At 32.1% G+C, this 19574-nt stretch overlaps 1 protein-coding gene across 1 annotated transcript; it reads right to left on the bottom strand.

Annotated features, from left to right (window-relative positions):
* Nucleotides 1-470: 470 nt before the first annotated feature.
* Nucleotides 471-9686, bottom strand: LOC143069132 (ficolin-2-like). The gene is made up of 8 exons (XM_076243609.1): nt 9569-9686; nt 8849-8923; nt 7527-7598; nt 7040-7099; nt 6572-6696; nt 4430-4526; nt 3964-4128; nt 471-769 (listed from the first exon to the last, which is right to left on the bottom strand). Exons 1-8 carry the CDS (start codon nt 9576-9578, stop codon nt 519-521), a joined length of 855 nt encoding a protein of 284 aa, XP_076099724.1. The 5' UTR covers nt 9579-9686; the 3' UTR covers nt 471-518.
* Nucleotides 9687-19574: the final 9888 nt, after the last annotated feature.

Genomic DNA, 19574 nt, shown 5'->3' with positions numbered 1-19574 from the left:
AACGAAGAAGTTTTTGTTCTCTTAATCAATAAGATATTTTCTGAAATAACGCGGGTCCCCATTAACTTAAAAGTTTTTTTGTTTTTTTTTTTACCATGAATAAACTTTTTTTTTTTTTTTATTATTATTTATTGATATCAGCTCTGGACATTAATATTCTTAAAAGTGAAACTGTTGTAAGTGATGGTATAACAATTATTTAAAATAAATTCCTTAAATGATTTGTGAAAAGGAAGTTTCATTTTATGTATCAAAATGTGTAACAAATGATTATTTAAATCCCCACTTGAAGGCCTCCGATAGACTGAGTGAGCATAAAATCATCGCCCACGACAAACAAGTTATAGGTAAACTTTTCAGTACAATTACTAATAAACGATTTACCTTCGACCACACTGTTATGAATTTCATTCTATTTTCACCATCTGCCTAATAGCACACACATAACCGATATTATAACTACACAAATAAAAGAAAAACAGCTTATAGCTTTCATTTATTGATAGTAATACTTGTAGTTACACTTTCCGAATCTTCATGGTAGATTTTTTCAGAGAAGTTCCTTTAAACGATCTATAAATAATACCCTGCTGAATATTATTTCTATGAGTGTAATGACCATTAAGTACTGCCTCGTTTTCTGTCCAACAGTCATTATACCACCATCCACCTTTAAATAATGTGAGTTCAGCACAATTATCACGATATTTGTCGTTATCTTGATCATAGGTTGTGAACTTCATACCATTATAATAGCTCATTCCGTCACCTGGAAAAAAAAAGAAAGCATGAAACTTCGCGGCCGTGAAAAAGGATTATCTTTAACAACGGAATGAAACGAATACACACTTTCTTCCAAATAAGTTCTACATAATTTTTACAAATCTACGAAGAAGTAAGTATAATAATAACTTGGTGGGGTTCGTGTTGTCTAGTCTTTAGTTTTTTATGTTTTGTCTTTTGTACTATTATTTGTCTGTTTGTCTTTCTATTTTTAGCCAGGGCGTTGTCAGCAGTTTAAATCTTAAATCTATAAGTTTGACTTTCCCCCTGGTATCTGTCGTCCCTCTCTTATTGAATGTAATCATAGAATACTCTTTATCTATATATAGTTATCAAAGGTACCAGGATTATAATTTAGTACGCCAGACGCGCGTTTCGTCTACATAAGACTCATCCGTGACGCTCATATCAAAATATGTATAAAGCCAAACAAGTACAAAGTTGAAGAGCATTGGTAATATATATAAGACGGTATTATGTCAACGAATGCTGGATCATTACCAGTAAAGAAATAAACAATTGAACACTGATGAAATGTGTGAGTAAACTCATCATAGATACCAGGACTAAATTTTGTATATACACCAGACGCGCGTTTCGTCTACAAAAGACTCATCAGTGACGCTCGAATCCAAAAAAGTTTAAAAGGCCAAATAAAGTACGAAGTTGAAGAGCATTAAGGACCAAAATTCCTAAAAGTTATGCCAAATACAGCTAAGGTAATCTATACCTGAGGTAGAAAAGCCTTAGTTTGAGACGAGATTTCAATGGATGCAATATTAACCACGACATGTTATTTTCCTGCTAGATATAAACAGTACATATACTTCGTCGTGTTGCTCAGTCTTTAATTTTCTATGTTCTGCAGTTCTGTGTTCTGTTGTTTGTCTTTTTGTCGTTTTGGTGTTATTTTTGCTAGTCAGTATGTTTTCGACTAATGAGTTTGTATATGCCTTTGGTATATTTCGCCTCTCAGTTTTGTATCGATAGACACGGCTTTAAATGGACTATTATTAATTTCGTTATTAGTAGTAAAATCAGATAGAAGTAGTCTGTTGAATTTGATTAGCCATGAGAAGCGTCAAAAGACCGATTTACGTTCTTCGTGCCTTACACATCAAAGTGTGTTCAACTCGCATTTTCTGTTGATTTTTTAAAAAATGTAATTCTTCGGCATAAAAGAAGAACACAAACCAATATTAATTATATTATAGTACAGTATACTCAAGTGCCCTTTTAACTGAGTTTGCGTTTTTCTCTAGGTATTGTAAAAACGCTTTATTTTTTTCTAAATGTTATGAACTTATTCTTACGAGAATAAGAGGTACGGACACCTTTTGTACTTTTGCACTAGAAATCACAATATTTCATAAATATCCAAACCATTTCAGATGTAAAAAGGCAAAGTCTATTATCTGCCAGAATACATGCGTTTTTCATTGGTCTTCATTTAAACGAAAACGTTAAAAATCTGCCAAAATACTTTATTAGCCTAATTAAGTATCTATGATGACTTTATTTAGATATCGTACCCATCAATTTTGATATCAAGATTGAACAAATTTGGTCGTCATGTATGACGTGGAATTAGGGCCATAACCATCGAGTTTAGTATATGCTTAAATCATTTTAGAGTATGCTATATTATAATTCAGCGTATGCTAAAATGATTTTAGCTTATGTTAAAATGAATTTAGCTTATGCTAAAATCAGTTTAGCATATGCTGAATTATAATATTTCATACGCTAAAATGATTTAAGCATATGCTAAATTCGATGGTTATGACCCTAATTCCGCGTCATAGTCATGTTCATTTATTATGAATTTTATCGCAATTTTGATGGGGACTGAACAAATGGGCATTTAAATGTTTTGTTTTGAAAATAACACGGAAACAATTATTTTTATAAAATAAAACAACCCTTTATCTATGATGAGTTTATTTAACAACCACTGGATCGATGCGACTGCTGGTGGAGATTTATTTCCCCGAGGGTATCACCAGCCCAGTAGTCTGCACCTTTTGTGCTGACATGAATTATCATTGATATGGTTATATTTATAAATTAACTGTTTACAAAATTTAGAATTTTTGAAATACTAAGGCTTTTCTACCTCAGGCATAGATTACCTTAGCTGGATTTGGCAAAACTTTTAGAAATTTTGGTCCTCATTGCTCTTCAACTTCGAATTTATTTGGCCTTTTACATTTTTTTGGATTCGAGCGTCACTGATGAGTCTGTTGTAGACGAAACGCGCGCGTCTGGTGTATATACAAAATTTAGTCCTGGTATCTATGATGAGTTTACTCACACATTTCATCCGTGTTCAATTGTTTATTTCTTTACTAAAGTTAATTTTAAGACTCATCATTACCATTTATAATTAAAGCAATGATAAACTGAACGCACACATACAGCTTTAAAACTTTAAATTCGAATGGTTTATGAACATGGCCATCTCTATGAAAAAAATCTTTAAAACTGTGTAAAAATATGTTGATAGGGCATGTCCATTAATTAAGTATCACAAAAGGGCAGATTATATGCATGTGAACAATCATTCCATAAACATTAACGTAAAAGTCTAAAATGTCAATAGGCTCATAATTTAATACGCCAGACGCGCGTTTTATCTACATACACTCATCAGTGACGCTCAGATCAAAATAGTTAAAGGGCCAACCAAGTACAAAGTTGAAGTGCATTGAAGACCCGAAATTCCAAAAAGTTGTGCCAAATAGGGTTAAAGCAATCTATTCGTGCGAAAAGAAAAATCTTAGTATTTCGAATAATTTATACATTTGCAAACAGTGAATATATAAAAATGACTATATAATTAATATTCATGTCAACACTGAAGTACTGAATAATTGGCGGTTGCCCCGGGGACGAAACGTCCACCAGCAGTTGCATAGATCTGGTGGTGTAAATAGTTATCAAAGGTACCAGGCTTATAATTTAATACGTCAGACGCGCCTTTCGTCTACACAAAACTCATCAGTTACGCTCAGATCAAAATAGTTAAAAAGCCAAACAAGTACAAAGTGGGAGAGCATTGAAGACTCAAAATTCCAAAAGATTGTGTTAAATAGGCCTAAGGTTATCTATTCAATCTTGTCTTGGAAAGAAGACAGAATTATACCTTTTTAGCATCACAAACTATCTCATTTTATTTACCTGCGTTTCCTGAGTAATTGCTAATGGTCAATTTGTATTTTATAGATGCGTCGCCTATTGAGAAGTTTCTATAAACTGCATAACGCTTGTTTCCGTTCCAGTCCTCCACATCTATCTTAAGTTCATGATTTCCATCTGATGTTAGTTGCGCTATATTCTTGTTGCCTGAAATATATGTCTGTATATCAATGACTATAACAAAACAGAACACACATATTTTAATTAAAGCTTTCTTATCCACAACTTGATGAAATGCAAAAGCAAAAATATTTGATATACAGAATATTTTCAAAATATGATGAGGTGTGGTCTTTTTTAAAGCCTGTATTAACATCTTATGATTTGCTAGCCAGGTCTTTAAACAAGATGTACACTTACTGGTAAAAAGTTATATTACAAAAAATAAACCTTACAACACTGAGAGAAAAAAATCTTTGAATATTCTATAAGATCATATCTGTTTTACCTAACCAGAACTCCCCATGTATGTCTCCAAATCCATTTTCATAATCCTTCCAATTTCTATGGAATTCAACACTACCATCATACCGCTTTTGTATAAGCTATCACATAAAAATAGAAATAAACTTTATTCATATGAACCAATTGTAACATTGTTGTTGTTGTGAACAATTCTAAAATCTAGTTTATGAATTGGAATGCACTTTCTTAAATGTAGCATAGCTTATGAATTTGACTATTCTTAATTTACCACGCAGCCCTTCTATATATTGTAGAACGAAAACAGTGAAATAGACCATGTGGTTATAATATTAAGGAGGTTGCCTTGAGCCAGGAACCCATACCTACTCTAAATCTTGAATTAGTAATTTATAGTTAATCTAATGACTACTTTTCAAAGATTCATAGGACACAGAATAAAAAAAAGTATGTGTTGTTTAGAATTTAGAATATATACGATATTATTCGGTATTACTATTGTACTAGAAATTTTACAGATTTGTGCTCCGTTTTTGCCTTCCAGCTGAAAAAAGTAAAACGACAAAAATACCGAACTCAAATGGAAATTCAAATCGGGAAGTTCTTTATCAAATGGCAAAATCAAAACTAAAACACATCAAATGACACTTACATATCGCCCTGATGTCATTACAAATAAGAAGATGTAGGATGAGGGTCAATAAGATGTAACTATCCGTCCAAGTCACAATATGCAAAAAGGAAACAGTTATAGGTCAAAGTACGACCTTCAACACAGAACTTTGACTTACTTAGAACATCAAGCTATGAAGGACCTCAAAATGACTAGTGTAAAACATATCAAACATGAAAACCAATCTATTTAAAAGACAAGAAACACTTATGAGCCACCACCGATCATCAGGCTTCTGACTTAGGAGAGGTGCATAAAAATGCAGCGTTTTAACATGCGCCAACCTTCACTCTGACCTGAAATAGTGCTGTAGCATTACAACATAGATAGGCTTAACTCGATCAGCATGTTTTATGTGTTTTCGGCTGTGTCATTGGCATTTTTCATATAATTTCCGCAAATGTACTACTACTTTTAATGACAGCAATGAATAAAAAATTAAAAAGTTGAAACATGGATGTCAAAGTTTTTTTTTCTTGTTTATTCTTAACACAAAGGAACAATCAAGAGACAACTGTATTGAATTTGAAGCTTTGCGGACGTCCATCGGTAGTTTTACTGTCACAAATTTTGTTAACCTGGCGATGCGTAGTGGAGAAAATTCCGCGAAAAGATGTTATCTTCGTTTTAACCTAATCTAGGTGACATCATAGGTACGCATCAAACGTAAACACCAGGCTTTTTTGGCTTCTTAGCAGCTTGAAAATGTCATTAAATTTGATGAAAAGAAGATTTAAAGGTGCAACATGTGAGTTGTTTTTTTGTTTTTGTTTATTTTTGCAGAAATTACATGTTAAATAAAGGCAACAGTAGTATACCGCTGTTCAAAACTCATAAATCTATGGACAAAAAACAAAATCGGGGTAACAAACTAAAACTGAGGGAAACGCATTAAATATTAGAGGAGAACAACGACACAACATTAAAATGTAACACACACAGCAACGGACTAAGCATTAGACAACATCCGATGAGAATAACCAATATAACATCAAAACCAAATACATGAATTTGGGATAGAAAAGTACCGTGACACGTCTTATAGTAATGTGAATTCACACTCAAAAATAGGAGAAAACAAACGACACAACGGAAACACAACGTAAAAATGTTACACACACAGAAACGAACTATGATATAACAATGGCCATTTTCCTGACTTGGTACAGGACATTTTTAAAGAAAAAAATGGTGGGTTGAACCTGGTTTTGTGGCATGCCAAACCTCGCACTTTGATGGCATTGTTAAATATAACATTAAAATGACAACATAATAATACAGGACTACAATACAAATAAATAGCAGAACGTATTACACATGAATAATAGATAACAAAAGGCATCAGGTTTAAAATTCATTACGTCAATACATTCCGCAATTCAAAATGTCGGCTTCCTCATTTACAGACAAGGAGATAGAGAATTTTACGCTTACTGTCATCCAATCAGAACCATTCATACAAAATAAATGCATTAGAATTTCTACTATACTTACAGTCCATCCTCCTTCCTCACATTGGACAGACACATTTCTGTGATCGTCAAGGTAAATTGTTTGTAATCCAACTACTTTGTTTGTGATATCTTTACATTCTTTTGGCAGAATTCCATGGCCATCGTCTTAATATAACATAGAAACATTCTTAGAAATTAAGAATTATGTTAATACATTTGAACTCCTTTTCACTCTATGTGCAACATTTTCATCAGAATTTTAACCACCCTTAACCTTTCGTGCAAAAGAATTTACCTTTTCAAAACATGCGATTTTTTTTCCCATTTCGGACGTAAAATAATTCGTTGGTATTTTCAAAATGATTGAATACTTTGAATTTTGTGATTAGAATTCTTTAATACAACAACATATCATTTTACGAATAGCTCAAGATTCTTTTTGGGAAGCACGCGTCCTCTTCATCATGAAAAATTCTCCATTTTTACGTAAGCTTAATTTTCTACTTACGTTTCAAATCACTAACTATACTCAGTATTTTGTCAAGTTTTTCTTTAATCGAATCCATGTCTGAATAAATAAATGATATTTGTTGATAAGAGTAAAACCAAATAAAAACTGAATGAGTTGAAATACAAATTGCCATTTATCCTTATGTTCAATATTTTAAGATATATAAATCAGAATGAAGATTTGTGATCAGTTCAGTAATATATTTTTTTTTAAATCTGCGAGCAATTATATTCTAGGTGACAATGTTTACCTTCGAATCAATACTAACTAAACAAGACAAAAAAGGAAAAGAAAAAAGGTAGATTTGTTGTAGTTTGAGTTAATTTGGAGTATGAAATAATACCAAACGAACTAAAAAAACTAAATTATACTATATGGAACTCGAATTAAAAAAAAAAAACAGTTGTAAATTTTAAATTTATATATTTCATTTTCTTCCATGTGTGCACTTCTCTCAGATGTAATAGATTGATGTATGTAATACCTGCAGTGACCTTCTGCGTCTCTTTTTCCATCCTCTCACAGCTATTCTGGCTATCGCTATATAAACACATACCTATCATCAACAATAAACCCCAAAAACATTAAGATTTGACAGTTACGAAACATACATAAAACATATTTTTTACATACACTTATATTTATTAAAAACATTGTTTTAATAAAAAAGAAAAAAAAAAAAAAACGAACCGTTCAGCATCTATATATATGTACCTTTCCACATTTAAATTTTTAAAGCAAATTATATAAAACGTATAATATACCATTCCAGTATAGTTTTCCAATCATTAAACTGACTTATTTTACGGAGATAGTTACATGCTACTTAAGATAATTTTTAATCAATATTGAACTGGTAGTAAATATGTATTGATCCATTTTGAGCATTCGTAGGTCACAAAAATGATTGACTGGCATTCTATATTACTCATAGATCTTCTGATACCAATGTAGTATTCTGGTATGTAACCTTAAAATAAGAATGGAAACGGGGAGTGGGTCAAAGGGACAACAACCCGACCAAAGAGCAGAAACTGTTCCAGGCCTTCAATGGGTCTTCAACACAGCGGAAAATCTCGGCCGTTAAACAGAGAATGTTGACGTCACACTAAACTCCGAAATATGCATAAATGAATCAAAAGTAGAGACAAAAACATACAAGACTAACAAAGGTCTGAAAAAATGCGATGGGGTTAAACATGTTTTGTGAGATCTCATATCCGCTATACATCAAGCCAATGGAGAATAAACAATACGCACAGTAAAACTGGCCATTTTGTAATATTCTGAATTTGCGTTGGCAGATGATGCATGCGGTCTAGCTCTGTTCATGGGATTCGCCTTTTTTCTTTTAAGTTTGCTGCATTAATTTCTCTCTTCCTGATACATTTACAAGATGTTAACATTGTTAAACTACTTTTGCTTAAATCTGTGCGTTATGTTCTTTTGCCTATTTTCAACGCCTATGCCATGTTTTGGCCCATGTGTAAATCTACACAGTCTTATATATGTATATATTGCTAAATACGGGTTAGGATTTCGTATGAAATAGTGTACCCATGAATATCTCCATTTTTGTAAATAAAATGATAAGTTAGGCTAAAGACATCAGTTTTAATGAGGATTTAATGAGGAATAAGACTTTCAAACTAAGGAGATGGATACATATAATAAATCAGACAACACACATAATTTACAAAGAATAAAAACGATTAGATTTAAATTAAACTTACAGACGTTTTGACAAACCTAAATAACATTAATTAGTAATTAATAATACGATGAAATGAAAAGAAGTACACAAACCGTTAAGCATGTTCTTAATTCCGGTGGCAAGTTTGACTGCTTTGTTAGAGTCTTCAGTAAGGTTTTCCATCGTACCTGTGGGCAAAATAAATCGCGATTTTAACATTTGTAGTGCACAATGCTGGATTTTTTTTCAAATCTTTGTTAAACGATTTTACAAAAAACACCACCAACACTTATTCCGTTCAGTTGCTTATCAAAATTTTAATAACAAAAAAGCACATACAAGAAAGTGAGTTTCAATATCTCTTAAATAACCAAGTTCTAGTTAACAAGAAAAAACCCACAATGTTATCCATTCTAGTAAACACACATTTTTCATTCCTCTTGAAAATCTTATGCTAGCAATTTTGCGTATTTCTTGTAACCTGATATTGCAGTATTTAGAGTTTTGAAAAAGGTTTAAAACTTGATTTGTTTAATTAAATTTTTGTAGCATACTTTTAAAACACCTTCTTCCTAGTACAGTGCTGCAACAGTTTAAACTGAATGTTACAATTGGAGATAATGTGGAGATATTTTATTAAATTTATAGTGCGTTAAGAAAAGCCAGCTTTATCAATGCTTTTATAGCATTCATGTACACAGAACATTGCCACGAAAGCCTGAGATTAGTCCTTAAAATCAAACCTTGTATTACTACAAGAAAACATAAGTCGATCTTGCATAAATTTTATATTTTTAATACACAATTTAATCAATGAATGTGTATGTACAAACCGTTCAGCATATTCTTGATCTCAGTGGCAAGCTTGACTGTTTTTCTGGAGTTTTCAGTTATGTTTCCCGTGGTACCTGTTGAAAGCGATTCGATGATTTGAACATTTGCAATAAAATTGATTACTGTAACAGGCGAAGCAGACTGTAAAAAAATTTACAAACATTTTGAAATCTTAAATAATTAGAAAGGAAATACTAAAATTGCATTAATTTGAAAGAGTAATATGTTAGCTATCCATAAATACCACTTCTATATAGGATATCGTACAGAACATTTCATGGCTCTTTAGGGTAGGAGAACTAAAAACATGCATGACATTTCAATAAATATATTTTAAGTAAGTCGGCCAAAGATCAATCGTCTAAGGTCTTTTAACAACTGTTATTAATAGACAAATATAAACCAATTATATATAATTTTTTGAATTTCTTCAAGAACCAAAAAAACTTAACATCCTATAAAAATATGTTGAACGGTGTGATTCCAATTAAAGATGTTAATTCAGGTTCTGGATTATTTAAAGAAAATATTCATATCCCTTTATAATGTGTCTCAGTCAGTCCCAAACATAAATTTCTCATGTTAATCTATTTTTTGTTGATTCAAAGTGTTCCAATTCCCGGGTTCCTTTGGAAAAAAGTCAAATCACAAAATCACTTAACTCCGAGGAAAATTCAAAATGGATTATCCCTTATCAAATGACAAAATCAAAAGCTCAATCATATAAAACGAATGGATAACAACTGTATTATCCTGACTTAGTATGCATTTCCTTGATATCGCATTAGAAAATATAATATTAATAGATCTGTGAAATTCGAACTTTTTAGAACATAACAAAATGTCAATTAGAAATGGTGAAATGTCCAAATAAAAGACAGTTGTATATATCTAAAAATACACGTACCTGTGGCAGTTATACTCCCTTGGATGCGCATTCGGACTTCATTGTCACAGAGAATCATATTGATTGCAAAGGCATAAATTAACAATAAAACTAAAGGTACATTCATTATGAATACTCGGAACAAAATACATGAAGTATAACGTTGGTTTCAATTTATACCCAGACTCATTTATGAAAAAGGCGTCTAGGTTAAAAAGTTATTGTTTTGTTGTTGAGATAATTGACTATTAAGACTTTATTATCTGTAAACTTACACATTCCTATCAGTATGCTATAATGAAGTTGTAACAAGCATTGATAAAAGGCTATTCATTTACCGCGTACTTAGTCTTTTGTAGACGAAACATGCGTCATTCGAGCGTAACTGATGAGTCTTTTGTAGACGAAACGCGCGTCTGGCGTATATACTAAATTTAGTCCTGGTATCTATGATGAGTTTATTTAGTCTATATGATTTAATTGCATAATCATTAATCAGAAATGAAATTGGCTGAATGTTTTTTGGTTTTACTTTGCAATCTTTATCTGGCCTAAAAGAGAGCTCCACTTTCCCTCATTGACGTCCGATTCGTGTGATTGACGTCATTTTAAGTATATAATACATTGGTTGAACTTCAAATGTCTTCTGATATATATTAATCTGATCATGGCGTTCCTGGTTAAGGCTCCAGGATGATAAAACAGTAAACAGTGGGTCTTTATACAGTAAACCGATTGGGGTTAGATTTAAGATTGTGAGTCATTTTTTTCAAATCGAAATTAGTTTATCGAACTACAATGAGTATTAAATGAGTTACGGCTCAATCGTGTTTCTACCTTAAAATGCATTTAACTTCGTAATATCAAACAGTACAGTATCTACAACAGCGTATGCACATTATTCTTTTCATTGATGTGTGATTCCAAGCCATTCAAACGTGAATGCCGAAGAGCTGATGTAACAGAAGGGAATCAAAATTTAGGCACATTAAAAAAAGATATCGGAGCTATGCATGAGGGAGAAGCTTGTCTTATATTTTAATATTCTAATGGTTTACCAAATGTCGATAAAACTTTATCTGTATTTCTTGCAAATACTTAGCTATTTTACTGGCGATACCCTCGGGGACTAAAACTAAGCTGTAATGTCAGGATTTTGGTCTGCGTTACCATAGAAAATGGCTTCATTATCCAATCACTTAACACTTGTACTGAAATAATGTTCAGGTGGTACGATCGAGAACAAACATTTCGAAACTTCGACATACTGATTGTTCAAGATAAAGAAAGATAATCAAAGTTTTAAAACATTTGCCTCTGTGGATTAAAGCCCTGATATTTGGTCATGTGATGCAGTTTTCATACATAAACTTCCTTCTAAAAAACGGACAGAAAAAAAAGCATCTCGAAAGGTTCTTCAGTTTTAGTCTCAGAAAGATACATTGATGACCTTACATTTCAGTGACTGCGTGCATCGTATATATATCTGAATAAACTTGAGATTAAAGATAGTGCCGGAACTAAGAAAATTGCTTGATATCTTTGAACATTTCCTCAATATTGTCATATTGACGACTTCAAACCAGAATATATGACAAACGTTTTGATTCTACGTTCTGATTGTCAACTTTCCATTTCAAAGCAATATTATGCATTCTGCTCCATTGTATGGCTATTGTATATATCAAACAATGCGTTATGCCCGTGCAGGTTTATACTTGTACGACTTTCATAAAGAGAGATGTGTGCCTTACTTAACAAAAAATTCCGATTGCGGTACCATCATGAATTAGTTGTATTTATCTTAGCTCCACAACGACATATTTTCGCAGTCTTATATCTTCAAAGAAGAGAGACGAAAGATACTAGAGGGACATTCAAACTTATCAGTTGAAAATAAACTGACAACGCCCTGGCTAAAAAGGAAAAAGATAAATAGACAAATAGGGGTACACAAACACAACATAGAAAACAAAACAACTGAGCAACACGAACCCCACCAAAAACTGGGGCTAATCGCAGGTGGTCCGGAAAGGTAAGCAGATCCTGCCACACATGTGATACCAGAACAGTTGATTAGTCTTATGTAGACAAAACGCGCGTCTGGAGTACTAAATTATAATCCTGGTACCTCTGATAAGTAGTTACCGATTGGGACATTTTGATGGAGTGTGAATATAGATGGAGATTGATTACTTCTTCTGTAGTTGCACCGGTCTCGCTCTATAAGATTTCAGTAACTGAGATTTTGTTTGTTATATTGATTTTCATCTTCTCGATCAATTTATAAGGTATACTCGCCCTTGAAAATTCAGAATGGACCTACAGAGTAATGTTAAGTATAACAGTCCGATTGGTGTAGCTACCATAGCTGTTTGTAAAATTAATAAATCGACAGTAAAGCAGTTAATTTAGATATGACAACGATGTTTTACCGTTTTGGGGTAAAGATTGCATGAAAATGCAATCAATATCCTATGTTACTGACTTGATATATAAATCTTCCAAGGCTTATCACTATCTTTTTGATACACAAAGTATAGTGCATTGATCCCAACATTCTAAACATCTTATCAATGAACATTTACACTTGTATTTTTATCCCTCTGATGAGTTAAGCCTTTTTCAACTGATTTTTATAATTCGTTCTTATGTTGTGCTGTCATACCACTGTCCAAGGTTATGGGGAGGGTTTGAATCCCTATAACATGATTAACCCCGCCACATACTATATGTATTTGCCTGTCCCAAGTCAGGAGCTTGTAATTCAGTGGTTGTCGTTTGTTTATGTGTTTCATATTTGTTTTTCATACATTTTTTTGTACATAGATTAGGCTGTAAGTTTTCTCGTTTGAATTGTTTTACATTGTCATTTCGGATCCATTTATAGCTGACTATGCGGTATGGGCTTTGCTCATTGTCAAAGTCCGTACGGTGACATATAGTTGTTAATGTCTATGTCATTTTGGTCTCTTGTGGAGGGTTGTCTCATTGGCAATCATACCACATCTTCTTTTTTTATATCTCCAGAATGTATCAATGTAATATATGTTCAGATATTCAAGTCAAAAACAATATTACTCTTGTCAAGAAAGTTACATAGTTTTTGGAAGGTGCAGGAATATAATAGCTGTTCTAAAATGTAATTAATGTCATTGTTAAATTCATCTTTTAAGAATTGGAGTTATCTCCAATTGTCTAGAATTGTAGTTGAATGAACTACAACCAATGCTTTATTGACATTGCTATATTTAATTTTACTTCTCACTGATAACTTAATGCAATCTTTTCCCTTCTGTGCTTACAAGCACTTTGTTTAATTGATTAAAATAGAAAGGATAGGTATTTAAGATTGTGATGAAATACTGGTCAGAATTATGATTGACTGTTCCCTTGTGAATTCGTTGAAATCCTTCTCTAGTTGTTGGTTTAAATCAAGGCGCATCCAAATTGATATCCCAATAACATTTTTAAATCCTGATAGATCTGTAATGTTTTTCCTGGGTGACCCCTCGACCAACATTAAATATGTTTTGGCAAAGCGCAGAACCCTGACCTGTTTGAACTACATCAAATAAGATGGAATATGAATTTGAGTTCATATATTGAATGAAAATACATCTATTATTATCATATTTACGCATGTCGGTTATTACATAAGTGGGGTTTATAATTCCTCAAAATAAATTACGGAATGTGTACATTATTAACTCTCAACATAGCTGTCACAGTATTAATCTATATGGAGTTCATTTTAATAATGGATAATTTTTTTCCTTTGTGTAATTTTTACATGAAAATATGACTTAATCGGATAAATACGTAACCCATAACCTTGAACAGTGGTATCTATTGCGTTTATTCATGTGTGATGTGTCTTTTTGGAAATTTACTTCTTTTCAACCAGATAACCCCCTCAAGTTAATTCAATTTTAGATTGATTTGGCAATTTTTATGTCCAATATTGTCATACAGCACTAAACATTTTCATGTGTCTATACATCCTTGATTTTTACATTTTTGAATTTTAGCGTTTCTGTGAAAGTAAACCCAGGAAATCGCTTTAAATATACTATATTCATATTCATTATATTTTCATCAATATCCTAATACCACAAGTATGTACCGTCCGATGTATGTAGATAAATAAACAACACTAAAAATACATTATTTTGCCTCAATTTATTTATGGTAGCTAGACATGTAATTACACTTTTCGAATCTTCATAGAAGATTTTTTCTGAGGATATTTTCCGAGCGAGCGATATCTAATACCCAGCTGACTATTATTTCTATGGGTGTACTGTCCATTTAGCATGGCGTCCGTATTTCTCCAGCAGTCATTGAACCACCAAGCACCTTTTATACTGGAAAGAGCAGCACAGTTACCACCAAATTTGTCGTTATCTTGATCATAGGTTGTGAACTTCATCCCATTAAAATAGCTCATTCCGTCACCTAAAAAATAAAAATAAAGCATCTTGACTGTTGAGAGTATTATAATTTTCAACGGATTACAACGAAAGATCACTTTTCCCTAATAAATTCTACATAATCTATTATACAAAAAATAAAAAAAATAAAAATAATTAAAAATTAAGCATCAACTTATTGAATGTAATTATAATAATACATTTTGTCTATAAGACTGTGGTATGTCAACGAATGCTAGATCACCACGAGTGATGGAAATATAGTATACTATAAGTGAACACTGATGAAATTGTGTTAGACGAGATGGAGCTTTTTCTTGAATACATACAATATTAACCACGACATGTACCTTTCCTGCTAAATTTATCATAATGTATATATGTTTGCGTTGCTCGGTTTTCTATGTTCCGTGTTGGTTACTGTTGTTTGTCATTTAGTCGTTATGTTCTTTTTATTTATTGTAAAAGAGAATGATGTTGAATGATTGCCAATACGACAACTTTCTACAACAGATGAATTGGCACAGACATTAACAACCATAGTTCACTGTACGGGCCTAAACAATTAGAAACGCCCAAACCAGATAGTCAGCTATAAAAGGCCCAACATGACAAATGTAACACATATCAAACGAGTAAGCTAACAGCCTAATTAAGGTAAAAAAAATGACAAAAAAACCAACAACCACTTAATTACAGACTCCTGACTTTGGATAGGCACATTCATACATAATGTAGCGGAGTTAAACATTGTTAGCGATATCACAAATCATCCCCCTAACCATAACCAATCAGATGGATACAAATAGAAATATAAAACAACACAGAATAATTCTTATATCATTTGCATATCTATAAATACTTGAATTGGATTGGTCACTTAGATTTTTTCTCTTGGTTTACACTTCGATAAACCATGTTTTCGAAACTACTTCCGTAATCTATTCATGTGCGATACACATTTTCAGCAAATTGAGATTATACAACAATTGCATAACAGTTGTTTCTATTCTAATGCATACATAACAAAAAAAGAAATAAAATAAATGCACAAAAGCTGCGATAATATAAAAAATAAGATTTAAATAAAATTCTGCGAAATTTCATGACGGATTTGGCGAATTTACTTCATGGCAAAACACGACGTCATACGAATGAAAATGTTGATCAATGTTCAAGGGAAAGACTATTTCGTTACGTGTACGCTTCAAATTTGGATAATACTTAATTCAAATGAAGTTTTTTGAGGTAGGTGCTATTTCATTTTAGATTCTGTTGCATTTGTCGGACATTTATTGTTTTTAGAAAGTCAAGATGGCGGCGTACTCCTTAGTAACGACATGCCATTATGCTTTTGATGGAAAATATAGCAGCCATCAAACAAATAATGTAAATTAATAATCGCATATGTTTGGCTGAAGAATTATAAGGATTAAACACAATTTTTCAAGAGGTTATTGATGTGTAAACCGGGTCTCTTACTCACAAACTTGACATAAAAGTCCTTCGGACTTTTATTCAGTTTGTGAGTTAATCGCCCCGGTTTACACATCAATAACCTCTTGAAAAAATGTGTTTAATCCTATAGTGGACGAGGCTTAGTACTTGTTCATCTCAACAACAAAAAGACACTCAGTACAGATGGTACTAAGAGTTCTGAGAGTACTCGCAGTTACTGGAATCTTTTCAAAAGCCAATAACAACTAATAGAGTACAATATACTCAAGTGCATTTTCAAATGATTATGAGTTTTTCTCTAGTTATCATAATAAACGCTTTTAATTTATTTCTCAATTTTATTAAATTATTCTTAAAAGGAGGACATTCTGGCACCCTAAATTTATAAAAACAAAAGTTTGTTGTAATTGTATTGCAATATTGCTGTCCATTGTATTGTATGTACATTGAATCCTGGCATAAGAAAATATGGCTTATTTACTATGCGGGTATATAGATTTACGGTTCATTCAACCTATGCCAACATTTTGAAATTTAGGTATAAAATTGTATGAAAAAATGTTGGCATAGGTTGAATAATTTGTTACAGATTAAGTGTTATCAAAACATAAAATAATTAGGGGCTAATCAATTTACAACAAGTTTAAACCTACCGTTAAAGTATACTCAATATACAAAGTCTTTTAATACAAGTACAAGTGAAAATGTAGGTCAAATTGTGTGTGTTGAGGATCTCTATTTCGGACGATGGAGTTCCAAATTAGAGACACAAAATGTAACAATAAATCTCACAACTCAATATAAAAAATAAAAACATAACCGTTGGTTTTCCCGTTTGAATGTTCGACACTAGTTATTTTGGGCCCTTTATAGCTTGTTGTTCGGTGTGAGCCAAGGCTCCGTGTTGAAGGCCGTACATTGACCTATAATGGTTTACTTTTTTTAACTTGTTATTTGGATGGAGGGTTGTTTCATTGGCACTCACACCTCATCTTTCTATATCTATACACAGAGTACTTTAATTTTTTAAACTAAAACAAAGTAAATATAGGGTGCACTGTCCAACAGGTAAGTCTCTGTCTATAAATAGCCAAAAAATCATTCTATTTGATATTTATCTTAAATTTCATATTGAAAAATTAATTTAATTTAGAAAAAAAATCTGTTGAAGTATGGTATAATGGTTGTATATTTTGTTGCTTGTTTAAATATGTTTCATATCAAATACAACAGAATAAAGAACAAAAAATATCGTAAAAATTTGCATCAATGAAATAGCTTTTTAACTTTTTTTTTCTCATTCATTGTTTTATTTAATTGTTGAATTTCTAGATTCAAGATTCTTTATTTCTCAAACACCATAAAGTTACAATGGTACAAAGAAGTTCATCAAAAGTTATGTAACATAACACAAACACACATGACAAGATAAACAGTATAGTAGCGAAGAGTGGTGATAAACCAGGAAGACTCACTTGAAAAGTTATAACCCTGATAAATTTGCACAGCTTTTTCAACTTATTTTTTTATTTTTGTCGAGCCTGCAACTTTTGTTGCAGAAAGCTCGACATAGGGATAGTGATCCGGTGGCGGCTACGGCGGCGACGGCGGTGTTAGCTCACTTCTGAAAAGCTTTATATTTCAGAAGGTGGAAGACCTGGATTCTTCATGTTACGAAGTTTCTGTCAGTCACATGTCCAATGTCCTTGACCTCATTTTCATGGTTCAGTGACCACTTGAAAAAAAAGTTCAAATTTTTTGTAATGTTGAATTCTCTTTTATTATAAGTAATAGGATAACTATATTTGGTAAGTGCGTACCTTGCAAGGTCCTCATGTCTGTCAGACAGTTTTCACTTGACCTCGACCTCATTTCATGGATCAGTGATCAAGGTTAAGTTTTGGTGGTCAAGTCCATATCTCAGATACTATAAGCAATAGGGCTAGTATATTCGGTGTATGGAAGGACTGTAAGGTGTACATGTCCAACTGGCAGGTGTCATCTGACCTTGACCTCATTTTCATGGTTCAGTGGTTATAGTTAAATTTTTGTGTTTTGGTCTGTTTTTCTCATACTATATGCAATAGGTCTACTATATTTGTTGTATGGAATGATGGTAAGGTGTACATGTCTAGGGGGCAGATGTCATGTGACATTGACCTCATTTTCATGGTTCAGTGGTCAAAGTTAAGTTTTTGAGTTTTGGTCTTTTTATCTAATACTGTATGCCATAGGTCAACTATATTTGGTGTATGGAAATATTTTATGATCTTTATGTCAGTCGCGCAGGTTTTATTTGACGGTGACCTCATTTTCACGGTTCATTGCACAGTGTTAAGTTTTTGTGTTTTGGTCTATTTTTCTTAAACTATAAGTAATGGGTCAACTATATATGTTGTATAGAAGCATTGTTAGCTGTACATGTCTGCCTGGCATGGTTCATCTGACCTTGACCTCATTTTCAAGGTTCATTGGTCTTTGTTCAGTTATCTTGGTTAATTTTAAGTTTATGAGACAGTTGTAATAAAACTAAGCTTTATACTTGGGACTATCAGCATAATATCAATGATTAGTATAGAAGGCGAGACATTTCAGCGTGTGCACTCTTGTTAACTAAAATAGCTTTTAAATTTTAGTATGTTACATCTGTCCAAAAAAAAGTATCCAAATTTTGTGCTAAAAAATTTGCCAAAGAACTACACTGCAAAGTGTAATAAAATTCATCACCAATCTCGTTACAATGACATAAGTAACATTATCTAAGGTTTCTCTTAATTTTATTCCATCTACCAGTTTCGATGGATAACTTACGGTTACCCGTTCGAAATCTACAATATGCTATTCTATCTTTATCACTTAAAATGTTCAGATATTCCTCAAATTCAAAATTTTGATTAAACAATTTGTAGACCAAACCTTTTGATGAACAAGCAATATGGTCCCAATATCAGTTGTCCATTTCTGTTAAAACTGATCAAATAACTTTTGTTTTAGACTAATACCCAACCACTTAGAATCAAAATCTGTTATTCGTATTTACAAACAATGGTAGATATCAATTTTATGATAATTGAGTAAATCTATTGCAAGCCGGTTTACTATTTATTCGAATTTCAAGATATCTCATATATTTAAGATATCTTATATAATATATATAATTTATAAAATATCTCATTTATGATATAAGATATCTTACATAATTTGATTTTTATAAGATATCTTATATAT

This window comes from Mytilus galloprovincialis, chromosome 3, assembly GCF_965363235.1.
Source record: "Mytilus galloprovincialis chromosome 3, xbMytGall1.hap1.1, whole genome shotgun sequence".
Lineage (NCBI taxonomy): Eukaryota > Metazoa > Mollusca > Bivalvia > Mytilida > Mytilidae > Mytilus > Mytilus galloprovincialis.
This window is presented reverse-complemented; position numbering and strand designations above follow the sequence as displayed.